General features: G+C 45.7%; 1 protein-coding gene across 1 annotated transcript in view; it reads right to left on the minus strand.

Moving 5' to 3' along the window:
• Positions 1 to 206: 206 nt before the first annotated feature.
• Positions 207 to 14,333, minus strand: part of ERICH6 (glutamate rich 6) — a 231,006-nt gene continuing 216,879 nt past the window's right edge. The window contains exons 13-14 of the mRNA XM_082251532.1: positions 9,961 to 10,201; positions 207 to 526 (exon numbers count right to left, since the gene is read on the minus strand). Coding sequence (XP_082107658.1) covers positions 233 to 526; positions 9,961 to 10,201 — 535 coding nt within the window. The 3' untranslated portion in view covers positions 207 to 232. The remainder of the gene's footprint in view (positions 527 to 9,960; positions 10,202 to 14,333) is intronic.

The following is a 14,333-nucleotide window of genomic DNA, read 5'->3' on the forward strand; positions in this document are numbered from 1 at the left end:
CCTTCTGAGCGGATGATGAGCACCCCAATTAGGTAACAGCTGATGTGATAATGATATTGTGATGCATAAATTACCACCAGAAACATTCAATCATGTTTGAATGACATGTTTATCATTAGTGAGAAAGCACTAGATCTGGGAAAAGGCCACGGATTTATTTCATTCTACATGAAATATTAAAAGGTTAACATATTTTATAGGAAGACTGTATGAAATGAATGCTAATCATCTTCTAAGTTAGGAGGTCAGAAGTCACGTGATTGCGGATGGTATCTTGGATTGAGGCACTGATGTCTGTGCTAATGTCACAAACACTACAGAGGTAGATGAGTTTCTGTGCCTGAGCCACTAGAAAGGAAGGAGGCTTGACCCCGTCCCATTGTTTCTTCGATGGAGAATTCAAACAATCATAACATTTATTCAGTAAGCTGAGGAACTTGATCTTGATTGCAAAGAGAATAAGTTCATCTTCCACTGTAGAAAGCAATGTGGTTTTGCTTTGTTTATCTGTTTCAATTTCTCCCACCTTTCAAAGAAAAAAAACATCAGAATGAGGAACAGTGAAGTAGAATAAGGTAATTGCATTACTTGTAAGTTCTGGAATTTGTAACACTTATCACACACACTATATTACCAAGAGTATTGGGACACCTTTCTTTACACGCACATGATCTTTAATGGCATCCCAGTCTTAGTCTGTAGGGTTCAATATTGAGTTGGCCCATCCTTTGCAACTATAACAGCTTCAACTCTTTTGGGAAGGCTGTCCATGAGGTTTATGAGTGTGTCTATGAGAATGTTTGACCATTCTTCCAGAAGTGCATTTGTGAGGTCAGGCACTGATGTTGGAGCGAAGGCCTGGCTCGCAGTCCCCGATCTAATTCATCCCAAAGGTGTTCTATTGGGTTCAGGTCAGGACTCTGTGCAGGCCAGTCAAGTTCCTTCATCCCAAACTCGCTCATCCATGTCTTTATGGACCTTGCTATGTGCACTGGTCCAAATCATTTGGTGGAGGGGGGATTATGGTGTGGGCTTGTTTTTCAGGGGTTGGGCTTAGCCCATGGGCGTAGGAACCGGGGGGGGGACGGGGGGGACACATCCCCCCAAGGAAATAATGCGGGGGGGACAGGTATGGTGAAATCCCCCCCAGTTTAGTACATCGCCGGTCAGTGGCGTGTGCCCGCAAAAAGCCCCGAGTCTCGTGTGGATGATTTACTGTAATTAGCCCCGAGTGTCCGTCCACTGTCTAACATGCTTCCCCTCTCCTGCCTGGCCTGCCACACTGGTTGCTAGTATCGCCTGGCGACGCATCTAGCAACCAGTGATGTCACTCATCACGTGACCAGCAGGAGATGCTCTCATTGCACAGCTCGGCGGAGGATTTTAAATGCCTCCTCGGCGCGTAGAATCGGCTCCTCCTCCCTCTTCTTCCGGCTGTAGATCAGAGGTGGTGTTCTGTCAGAACAGCGGCAACGGCGATGGCAGCAGGTGAGTGCCAAAGCAAGGCTCCCTATGTGACTCTATAGGAGGGGGAAGGGGCAGCTGCGTATGGAGGAATTGATCTTTACATATTCCTCCTGCTTGATTCTCCTCTCCCTTCTGCAGGCATTCAGCAGCTGCAGAAGGAATATGGAAAAATCAAATCCTCTATATGCAGCTGCCCAATCCCCCTCCTATACAACTTCTTTTGCTGGCCGGGCCCCCCAGTGCTGTCTTAACACCCCCCCACTTTCCAACACCCCCACCAAGTGCTCTTCAGCCCCCCTCTCTCCTGCCCCCCCATGTGCTCTTCAGCTCACCACAGTGGTTTTCATCTCTCCCCCCCCCATGCTCTCTGGCCCCCCCCACCTCAGTGATCTACAGTTTCCCCCATTGCTCTCCAGACCCCCCGTTCTCTCTGTCCCCCTGGGTTTCCCTGCCCCCCACCCCAGTGCTCTCCAACCCCGGCGCTTTCCAACCCCCCTGCAATGCTTTCCAAACCCCCCCTTAATTCTTTCCAGTCCCCCCCCCAATGCTCTCCTGTCGCCCCCTCCTGCCCTTCAGCATCTCCAGTGCTCTCTGCTTCCCCTGTGCTCTCCGGCCCCCCTAGTGCTTTTCTATCTTCTATCATAACTACAGTCTCTGACCATCTCTTGTATGATGTCTGCAGTCTCTGACCATATCTTTTGTCACGTCTGCAGTCTCTGACCCAGTGGCGGCCGTCTCGTTAGGGGCGCAGGGGCGCCACCCCCCATCTATGCGTCTGGCCCCCCAATCTGCAAGCAGGGGCGCCGGACGCATGGAGTTCAATGGGGGATTTTTTTTTTCATCACCTGATTAGAGCCAGGCGATGGAAAGGGTGTCACACACCCATTGTGTGACAATAGCGAATGAAAATTCGCTATTGTCACACCGATCCTCCTCCTGGCCAATCAGGAAGCACGTCCGATACACGCTTCCTGATTGGCCGCAAGGCAAACCCCATGCCATTGGCCCAGGAGGAGGCGGGACCGGAAGTACTGGAAGAGACGTGCCGGGACCGAGCAGAAGAAGCTGTTCGGGGGACTGAGGAGGAGCCGATCGCTGCCGCTGCTGCTCCAGGTAAGTAAGGGGGCACGCACGCTGATCTCTGCATTGGGGACATGTATACTGGTCACTGCATTGGGGGCATGTATACTGGTCACTGCATTGGAGGCACGCACGCTGATCTCTGCATTGGGGACATGTATACTGGTCACTGCATTGGGGGCGTGTATACTGGTCACTGCATTGGATGAACGCACGCTGATCTCTGCATTGGGGACATGTATGCTGGTCACTGCATTGGAGGCACGCATGCTGATCTCTGCATTGGGGACATGTATACTGGTCACTGCATTGGATGCACGCACGCTGATCTCTGCATTGGGGGCATGTATGCTGGTCACTGCATTGGAGGTGCGCACGCTGATCTCTGCATTGGGGGCATGTATACTGGTCACTGCATTGGGGGCACGCACGCTGATCTCTGCATTGGGGACATGTATACTGGTCACTGCATTGGGGGCATGTATACTGGTCACTGCATTGGGGGCATGTATACTGGTCACTGCATTGGGGGCATGTATACTGGTCACTACATTGGGGGCATGTACGCTGGTCACTGCATTGAAGGGGGCATGTACGCTGGTCACTGCATTGAAGGGGGCATGTACGCTGGTCACTGCATTGAAGGGGGCATGTACGCTGGTCACTGCATTGAAGGGGGCATGTACGCTGGTCACTGCATTGAAGGGGACATGTACGCTGGTCACTGCATTGAAAGGGGGCACGCTGGTCTCTCTGCATTGAAAGGGGGCACGCTGGTCTCTCTGCATTGAAAGGGGGCACGCTGGTCTCTCTGCATTGAAAGGGGGGCACGCTGGTCACTCTGCATTGAAAGGGGGGCACGCTGGTCTCTCTGCATTGAAAGGGGGCAAGCTGGTCTCTCTGCATTGAAAGGGGGCACGCTGGTCTCTCTGCATTGAAAGGGGGCATGCTGGTCTCGCTGCATTGAAAGGGGGGCACGCTGTGGTCTCTCTGCATTGAAAGGGGGCACACTATACCTTAATTACTGAAGGCCCCTTTCACACTTTTGGGACCTCAAAGTCACGCAATTTTTTTACATCGTTTTTTGCCGCAAAGCAATGTCTATTAATTTTTTCTGTTTGCGCCCCCCCCCCCCCCAAAAAAATTTTGAGCACCAGCCGCCACTGCTCTGACCATCTCTTGTATCATGTCCGCAGTCTCTGACCATCTCTTGTATCATGTCCGCAGTCTCTGACAATCTCCTGTATGATGTCCTCAGTCTCTAACCATCTTTTTTGTCACGTCTGCAGTCTCTAACCATCTCTTTTGTCACGTCTGCAGTCTCTAACCATCTCTTTTTTCATGTCCACAGTCTCTGACCATCTCTTGTATCACGTCCACAGTCTCTGACCATCTCTTGTATCACGTCCAGTGTCTCTGACCATCTCTTGTATCAAGTCCACAGTCTCTGACCATCTCTTGTATCATGTCCAGTGTCTCTGACCACCTCTTGTATCACGTCCAGTGTCTCTGACCACCTCTTGTATCACGTCCAGTGTCTCTGACCATCTCTTGTATCACGTCCAGTGTTTCTGACCCTCTCTTGTATCACGTCCACAGTCTCTGACCATCTCTTGTATCATGTCCACAGTCTCTGACCATCTCTTGTATCACGTCCACAGTCTCTGACCATCTCCTGTATGATGTCTGCAGTCTGCAGCCTTTCAACCTAATTTACTGAAACTGTACAAAGGCACCCTAAACCCTGTGACAACCAATTAGAATTCACCATTTGCTAGTGTGATGTCAGATAAGTAACATTTTGTTTTGTGCATTGTTTCTTGAACAAGCTCTTGATGTTCAACTTTCCCAGGAAGTCATAGAGGAACTGACTCACCATTTTCTGGTTACAGCTAATTTGGAAAGATTTGGTGTTGGTGCTTCATCTAGGCTACTGGGAAATGAATTTCTCTTGTGTGTTGTGTATGTTCTGGGACCTCTGCTATTTCGAAAATGACTTAAGCAGTTCCATAGGAGCCTCCAGAAAGGCTTCTGGATAGGACACCCTGATTGCCATAATTGGTGCTCTCAATTGCTTTTAAGGGAAGAGTTACAAGTAAAAGTGGAGATTGGAAAGTTGAGAGATTAACATGCGTGTGGTCACATTTTATAAAATTTTATGATGGGGCATTGGGTGGAGCTTGGGCGGGACTTACTTTAAAATGTGGGCGGGGTCATCAAATTTAGGTTTGGGCTGAAGCCCCTGGTCTTTTTCTCACCTAGCAACGCCCCTGTCGCCGGTGTTCCGGCCTATGTGGTGGCTAAAGGGGGGGGGTGGGGTTTACGACCCAGAAAGGCGCCGATTGGCTGCCTTCTGGGGGCGTAACCTGGGCGCAGGAAAGAGCACTTGGCCACCCCCACCTTCGTGATGTCCTGGCTGTGATTGGTCCAGTCTCCAGCCTGGACCAATCATCATCCAGGACATCCGATCCATGACGTTGCAATGGGGGCGGTGCCGGTGCGTGCGTCAGTCACTCACCGTCACCACCGCTCACCTTCCCGCCGGTTCCTGCTGCAGAGGAGAGGCCGCCCGCCGGTTCCCGCCGCAGAAGAGGACGAGGGAGAAGCCGCTCACCTCCCCACCGATAGCCGACAGGTAAGTGCATTGGGTTGAAGGGAGCATGAACGCTGGTCTCTGCATTGATTGGGGGACAATGCTGTGGCACTCTGCAATCATTGGGGTACAATGCTGTGTGGCACTCTGCAATCATTGGGGTACAATGCTGTGGCACTCTGCAATCATTGGGGTACAATGCTGTGTGGCACTCTGCAATCATTGGGGTACAATGCTGTGGCACTCTGCAATCATTGGGGTACAATGCTGTGGGCACTCTGCAATCATTGGGGTACAATGCTGTGGGCACTCTGCAATCATTGGGGTACAATGCTGTGGGCACTCTGCAGTGATTGGGGACAATGCTGTGGTGCTCTGCAGTGATTGGGGACAATGCTGTGGGCACTCTGCAGTGATTGGGGACAATGCTGTGGTGCTCTGCAGTGATTGGGGACAATGCTGTGGCGCTCTGCATTGAAAGGGGCTTGCGCGCATATACCTGGCGAGTAAAAATGCTGTCCCCCCCAGATTTGTGTGGGTTCCTACACCCTTGGCTTAGCCCCTTATTTCCAGTGAAGGGAACTCTTAAGGAGTCAGCATACCAAGACATTTTGGACCATTTCATGCTCTCAGCCTAGTTGGAACAGTTTAGGGATGGTCTCTTCCTTTTCCAACATGACTGCACACCAGTGCACCAAGCAAGGTCCATAAAGACATGGATGAGCGAGTTTGGGGTGGAAGAACTTGACTGGCCTGCACAGAGTCCTGACCTCAATCCGATAGAACACCTTTGGGATGATTTAGAGCGCAGACTGCAAGCCAGGCCTTCTCTCCAACATCAGTGCCTGACCTCACAATTGGGCTTCTGGAATAATGGTCAAACATTCCCATAGACACACTCCTAAACCCTTTGGACAGCCTTCCTAGAAGAGTTGAAGCTGTTATAGCTGCAAAGGGTGGGCCAACTCAATATCAAACCCTACGGACTAAGACTCGGATGCCATTAAAATGAATGTGCGTGTAAAGGTAGGGATCCTAATACGTTTGGTAATATAGTGTATATACCATCAGGGGCTGGTGAAATAAAAACAGAGGAAAATACAGTATAAGTGTATTAGTTGTGCTAAGTATATAAGAAATAGGCATAGAAAGGGGAACACAAATAAAATGGTATATACTCTACCCTATCATTCCTATCATACAATTCAAGTACAAATGTATTTGCTGTACAGTGTGGGTTGATGTAGTCTAGGAGGACACCATGCAAAACAATGTAAGGATCACTTGATTCTAACAATTAAAAAAAAAAAAAAAAGCAAAGAATATGAGCAGTGTAGACGGCCCTTGGATTTTTTCTAGGATGTGGGTGTTTGGAGCTGTCATTTGTTTTTTGTGCCTGTGCTTTTTTGTAAATCCTATTTTTATGATGAAAATGTTTTTTTTTTTTTTTATATAAAAAATTATCTTTTTTTTTATTATAACAATATGCAAATTCTTTTTCTGAGCTAACTGAAGTGTAAATCCCTTGCAGGGATAATCAAGGAAAAAACACACAGAAGATGCTCTTTCTTCTCTCTCACATTGACAAAAACCTTTTTGCTTCTCCACATGCTTAACTAGTCACTGCTGTTTTCACGGAAATCTTAATGTAAATTATGGATCATTTTAGGACTGCATGTAGCTTAAAGGCTAAGTTCACCTTTAAGAGAAAAAAAATAAATAAATGCACATAATTTTGCAAGACAAAAATGTGCATTTATTTATTTTTTTTTTTTTAAGGAGCCTGCAAAGTATTGCACCCATAATTAGTAGATTGCATGTGTAATAACCGACTCATGCAAACTCAGCTGTGGGGGAGAGGATCTCCTGCACACTGTCACGGGGGACTCAGAGTAGAGTGGGGGGGGGGGGATGCTTGTCAACATATTACACCCTAAATACATGTGTAATATGTGCCTAAAGGTGGAGTTAGCCTTTAACCTGCATCATTCAAGTATAGAACAACATAAGATTGCATTTTTGTGATGAAAATAGACCCCCAGCACTAAATCCTGCCGTTTTTTTTTTTTATTTTTTATCTTCATATTATTATGTATATATAATACATGAAAGTTGCTGGTTTTCTGTGTTCTGTGCTGGCTGAGGTCTTTTAAGCACTTCTGGACTGAGCCCATTTGTGACACATGTTGTTTACAATTTAAAAATTTTTATTTTTTGCTAGAAAATTACTTAGAACGCCCACAAATTATATATATATTTTTTAGCAAAGTCTCTGGAGAATAAAATGGAAGCCATTGCAATATTTTTTGTCATGCGGTATTTGTGCAGTGGTCTTTCAAACGCCATTTTGTTGGGGAAAAACTGCATTACAAAAAAACTAAACAGTAAAGTTAGCCCTTTGGTTTTGTATATTGTGAAAGATGATGTCACGCCGAGTAAATAGATACCTAACATGTTACGGTTTAAAATTGCGCACACCCGCGGAATGGCGACAAACTATGGTCAATAAAAATCTCCATAGGAGACGCTTTCAAATTTTTTAATGGTTACCAGTTTAGAGTTACAGAGTAGTTCTTTTTTTTTAATTATTGCTCTCACTCTGGCGATCGTGGCGATACCTCACATGTGTGGTTTAAACAGCGTTTTCATTTGCGGGCGCAACTTCCGTATACTTTTCTTATATGCGTGAGCTCACGGTGGCGGGGGCGCTTTAACATTTTTTTTTTCCTATTTATATTATTTAATTTTTTAATTTTAGCACAGGTTTTTAAAAAAAAATAAAAATCTGATCACTTTTATTCTTTGTCACAAGCCAAATAAACATCCCTTGTGACAGCAAAAGGCAGTGACAGGTACTCTTTATGGAGGGATCGGGGGTCTAAAAGACTCCAGGCCCCTCCACTGCACTTCAATATATTCAAAATGCTGAAAACTGCATCTTTGAATACTGTCACTTTTTTTAATTTGGTGCCTTTGGCCGCCGAGTAACCTGGCTGTGACTTTATTAACGCCGCTTCTGGGTTACATCATCGGAGACCCGATCGAAGCCGAATCAGTCTTCGTTCGGGACTCCAACCAGCCGGCGGAGGGGGCGTCCCCTCCTGCTTGCTGGGGTAACAACCAAGCGGCGCCCGAGCCCCATCGGCCATTACCACCTGAAAGCCGTCCGTTGGCTCTAAAAAATGGTATGCAGGCTCACTCCCAAGCCTTGCTGTCTGCATCTATTGACACAGACAGCTGGACTCGGCTCCGCCCCTGCTCCCTGCTGCTGTCAATCACAGTGACTGACTCTTCCATTTTTTTCTTTTCGTTTTTTAATTCCCTGCAAAGTAAATGCATCGCATACTAGCACATTATGTGACACTTACCTGCAAACGAAGCCTGCGTTGTCCCCACTGGTCACCGCATACATCCTCTGCAGACTCCAGCTGTATTACTGGCCGGAGACGCATGACGTCACTTCCGCGCATGCACGCAGGAGCTGCCGGTCACGTCACAGCACTCTGAAGAAACGGCAGAGGCGCCCGTTTCTTTAGAGCGCATGCGCCGATAACATAATCGGCTGAATGCAACGTAAATATCTCCTAAACGGTGCAAGTTTAGGAGATATTTACAGTACCTATAGGTAAGCCTAATTAAAGGCTTACCTATAGGTACAAGTTATAAAGGTGGGTTTACAACCACTTTTTTTTTTTTTTTTTGAAAATCTTTTTATTGTTTCAAACAGAGAAACATAACAACACACAAACAATAGGTGCAAAAAGGGTCACATAACAGTCTTGCAGCGCATGGTCATCATCAAGGCAAGCATATATAAAACAAAAAGGGGGAAAAGTGAGCCCACGCAGGGGCATAATTATCCTGGTAGCAAGAAATACAGCATCAAGCAGTGTACATCATAAGACAAGTAGCACAGTTCAGGCCGCCTCTCGGCCGGTCCCCAGAAAGCGGTCTAAGGAACCCCCGAGCCGCCCCCACCCAGACAGGCGGCAAGCAGCGGCACGGAGGAGTCCGCCAACCACTTGGCCCAAACCCTGTCATGCTTTTTGGGGCATCCCCTGTGAGAATACGTGTCCTTGTACAGCAGTATCACCGAGTCCACCAGTGCCCTCCACCGCTGGAGCGGGGGAGGGGACCGTTGCCTCCAATGAAGCACTATGTTCTTTCTGGCGAAAAACAGGAGGAGACCCATGAGGGTGCGATCTGCCACCCTAGGGAACAGATCATCTAGGAGGCCCAACAGGGCCGTTTTTGGGGAGGGGTCTACCGAAACCTGCAACACTCCGTTTGCAGCCGCGTAGACCCGTGACCAGTAATCAGACAGATCCGGGCAGGTCCAGAAAATATGGATAAAGTTCCTGGGCGTGTGGCCGCACCGCCAACACTCCGGGGAGTGGGACTCATGCATTTTGTGTAGGCGATGAGGAGTGAAGTACGCCCGGGGGTTTACAACCACTTTAAGCATATGATCCTCAACAATTTTTGTAGTATGTCTGCAGTCTCTTACCATTTCTTGTAGCATACCTGTGATCTTTGACCATCTCCTGTTGCATGCTTGCAGTCTCTGGCAGCTTTCTGTAGCATAATGCCCCGTACACACGTGCAGATTATCTGAAGACTTTTGTCTTCAGATTTACCTTTTCTATGTAGTGCAAGGGCCTGCCAGATTGCATACAAATTGAAAGTGTTTAGGTTTGACCTCATATTATATGGTTTTGGTAAGTCTGCAGACAAAAGTCTTCAGATAATCTGCACGTGTGTACGGGGCATTACTTTACATTCACTAACTAATAGTGTTTATACAGTTAGCATTATCTTACCTGTGACTTTATTAGCTCTTTTCTTCCAACGCTGAATTTGGCTTGCTTCCCCATAGCTAGAAAAGATACATAGGTCTTGTCTTGTGCAATTATTCGAACACCCACTTGAAGATTCGAAGATATGAAGATTGGCTTGAACTGAACACAGGGTTGCTTGGAATCGCTGCTTTTCCAGTGCCATCTCCTGACTCTCCTGCCCGCGCTGTCCAAGTACTGTCCTCCCACTTGGTTTATATTCATCCTAGATATTTCAAGACACAAATTCAACAGTGACACACTCTTCCTGCTTGATATTAAAGATGTCTGCACTGTCAAAGAGTGATGGTAGCAGGACAAAGGATGGGGATAGTAATGGGTATGTGGGCCAGGAGATTGACAGAAGTACTGCCGCAAAGTACCGTATGTAATAGTAATGGTCAGAAACAGACTGTACACAAAATTAGACACTCATGTAGTTTCAGCAACATTAGAGTTACTGTTACTTGTTATGCAGAATAACAATATATGATATGTTTAAAGTAGACCTCTTCTGTTCCATTTTCTATAAACGGTGGAGCACATACAGTGAGTATAGAAAATAATCACATTTTGTTGCTTTGCAGCCTAAAATTAAGACAAACACAGTTTTTGTTTTATTCATTACTGAGTTAGAAAAAGGATGTCAGTATTTTCTTGGAACACTTTTTGCTTTAAATACAGCCTTTAGTCTGTTGCGATATATCTACTAATTTTGCAATACTTGCCCACTTATCTTTGCAGAACTGCTCAAGTTTAGGTAAATTTGATGGTGACCGTTTGTACACTGCAGTCTTCAAGTCATTCCACAGATTTTCAATGGGGTTAAAGTCTGAAATCTGACTAGGCCCTAGGCCATGCAAGGACATTTATCTTTTTCTCCTTAAACCACCATTGTGTGGTCATTTTTGCTGTGTGCTTTGGGTATTATTGCTTTATTGTTTGGGTACGGCGTCGCACGACCGTGCAATTGTCAGTTAAAGTCGCACAGCGCCGAATCGCAAAAAGTGGCCTGGACGTAAGACAGCAAAATCCTCCGGTGGTAAAGTGGTTAATAGATGAAGTCTTATCTCTTATTGGAAGCTTTAGGAAGCGATACCTTCGGGTTCCGCAGTACTCTACATATGTGAGAACATTGTATTTTCTGTACAGTATATATCCCTGACCCTTGCACTCTGTAAACTGGAAGTACAACAGTACAAAATGTACAGCACAGCATACACATTGCAGTGGTCAATGGTATGCAATGCACTGTATAATTTGTGTAATCCTGACCTCCCTACACTGTATGATATGCTGGTGCAAACATCTGACTGCCATAAACTTTGCTGTACATTACATATTCCTAATTTCACTCTGTGCGTTACATACTTATGATGTCTGCATTCTGTTCTGAAGCCCTGCACACTGTTCATTACATACACTTGGTACTCCTACACCCTGTGCGTCACTTACTTTTGCCCTCTGTGCTCTATGCGTTACAACGCCTAGGCTAGGTAGTTTGTGATTACTTTAATGAAGTTCTCCTTTAAGGCATGCTCAGATGTTAGCTGTATATTCTGTCTCCACAAAAGCAAATTCAGTTGTTATTTCCTAAACAGAAAGAGAGGAATGAGCAGCTATGTAAGCCATTCAGGTGCTTCGCATTGCACATTTAGGTCAGTCTTAACCAATGGAAGCATTAACACAAGAGGGATACACAGACTGATGATGTTATCAATTCAGTGATGCCAATTTATTGTTCAAGTGTTACTAACCCCAGGACCCTGAATTCACTATATCTGGTCTTCCACAGTACACAGAACATGGACGTTTAAATTTAAACTGCTAAATACCTTTTTTCATCAGCAGTTAGAGCAGTCTTGTCACTTCTATCAATGTCTGGTTAAAGCTTGTAGGAGGAGTTTTCATTCTACTCTGACTATCCTATAAAGCTGCAGGACCCCTGACCCTTTGTCTGGACAGTGCTGATTGGCCCTGTGCTAACCACATGCACTCTCTCAAGAAAAAAAAAAAAACTTTCTAGCAATACACACCAAACTGAGCATGTGCAGCTTGTTCCCCAAACCTCTCTTCTATTAGGAGATGGATTGTGGACTGTGGAAGAAGGGGAGGATCAGAGAAGACAGGATCAAACAGCTTTTTTACATAATGCTGAGGATTAACCCCTTAGGTTCCCCAGTGAGTACAACAAGCATGCGTTACTGTATATACAGACTGATTTTACTGTTGTGGGTTTAGTAAAACTAAAGCCTAGTACACACTGGCTGAATGTCGGGCCACATGGGCTGGTTCAAATAAAAAACGTGCATGCTGGAAAACCAGTGGCTGATGGGCATTGGGCACTGATTGTAGTGTTCTGGCAGGGGGCTTGTCTCCCTGTCGAAGCACAATAGCTCAGCGCAGGAGATAGCTGTACTAACATTGGATTGTTAGTACAGTGGCTCCGACTGCAGCTGGGAAAAAAAACGAATAGTGTGTACTAGGCTTTAGTCAGCTAGCTCTCTTTTTAACTGCAATAGAGAAAAATGAAGGAGGATAGTGATGCTGTCTGGAAGGAGTGCCTGGATAATACAGTTACAAATCCTTTAGTTGGGAAAGCACCTTACACATATATCTGATAGCTGTGGATTTAGCCAAATTGCATTTTTGTTATGCCCATACAACAATGTTGTGTCTGTGCCAACATTGTTTATTACTGAGCTGATTGGGTGCATGACTCTACATGTTGCACTGGAAATATAATCATTCATTTAAAACATGAATGATTCCCTCAGCCAGGTGGACAATGGTTATACGTACATGCACTACATACTGCAAGAATGGATATCTCCATCTTGTACAGTATGTCATGACCTCTGTGTCATACTATGACATTTGCCATCCGTCAGTTTTTCTTTGATTTGTTTCACTGAACCTAATCACATAGCTTTTAAATTATATTGTCTTCATATTATCAGAAAACACACTGAGGTACCCTTACCAGCTAAAAAAAATAAAAATGTGATGGATTCAGTTTTGTATTTATATGGCATTTGGGGCTTAAATAAAGTGTTTTTGTATGAATTGAAATTCATAAAAAATATATTCATGTCATATATTTAAACATTTTATGATATGAATATATTACGATATGATTCCTATTTTGGCAGGTAATATAAATCTGTAGTTCAGTATGGAGCTCTATCTATTCAGTATATCATTTCAGATAAGTATACACAGTGATGTGCTAATGCTAGTAGTGCCACTCTAAGCAAAAAGTAAGAGCGTATATAGTCCTGCTGGTACTCAGGAATAGGGCGCTGGCAGAAAATATCGCCATCCAGTATTGTGTAGCATACTTAGAGGAATCACCACTCAACCCTATCCAGTGTATGTGGGTAACTGCTTCAATAAAGAGCACTTTCACCCCCTTCCTGCCCTGGCCAATTTTCAGCTTTAGGTGCTGTCACACTTTGAACGAAAATTGCGCGGTCACGCAACACTGTACCCAAATTACATTTTTATCATTTTTTTCCACGCAAATAAAGCTTTCTTTTGGTGGTATTTAATCACTGCTGAGTTTTTGCTAAAAAAAAAACTAAAAAAGACCAAAAAGTTTAAAAAAAAAAAAGTTTCTGTCAGTAAATTTTGTAAATAAGTAATTTTTCTCCTTCACTGATGTGTGCTGATGAGATGGCACTGATGGGCACTGATAGGCTTCACTGATAGGCACTGATGAGGTGGCACTTATGGGCACTGATGAGGTGGTACTGATGAGGAGGCACTAATATGCCGCACTGTTGGGCATTGATATGTGGCACTGATAGGCAATGATAGGCGGCGCGAATAGCCGGCAATGATGGGCAGCACTGATGGCCAATGATGGACGGCACTGACAAGCAGGCACTGATTGGTAGGCTACTAGGCTACTAGCATCACTGATGGACACTGATTGTTGTCACTGATGGGTGTCACTGATGGACACTGACTGGTGTCACTGATGGGCACTGCACTGAAAACCAGTGCACTGATTATCAGTGCCCTGATTATCTGTACAGGTCTCCCCTGTGGGGAGATGGCGCTGATCGGCTCTCCTCTCCTCACACTCTGTCAGTGTGAGGCGGGTAGAGCCAATGAATGGCACTTCCTTGTCTACATGTGACTGACTGTGACTGGACACAGTCGATCACATGGGTAAAGAGCTGCGTCATCGTGTCCTAGCAACACAGTGCGACCGCAAACGCTGCGCTTCTCGCCCCTGCGGGCACACGATCACAGGGAGACTGGGGTGACATTACAGTGGGCGGGGAGTTAACATGTGTAAGATAACCCAGCCTTGCACCACTCCACAGGCCACGTCCTCTGACATGTTTCAC

The sequence above is a fragment of the Pelophylax lessonae genome (assembly GCF_965119305.1).
Source record: "Pelophylax lessonae genome assembly, chromosome: 3".
In the NCBI taxonomy this organism is placed as follows: Eukaryota; Metazoa; Chordata; class Amphibia; order Anura; family Ranidae; genus Pelophylax; species Pelophylax lessonae.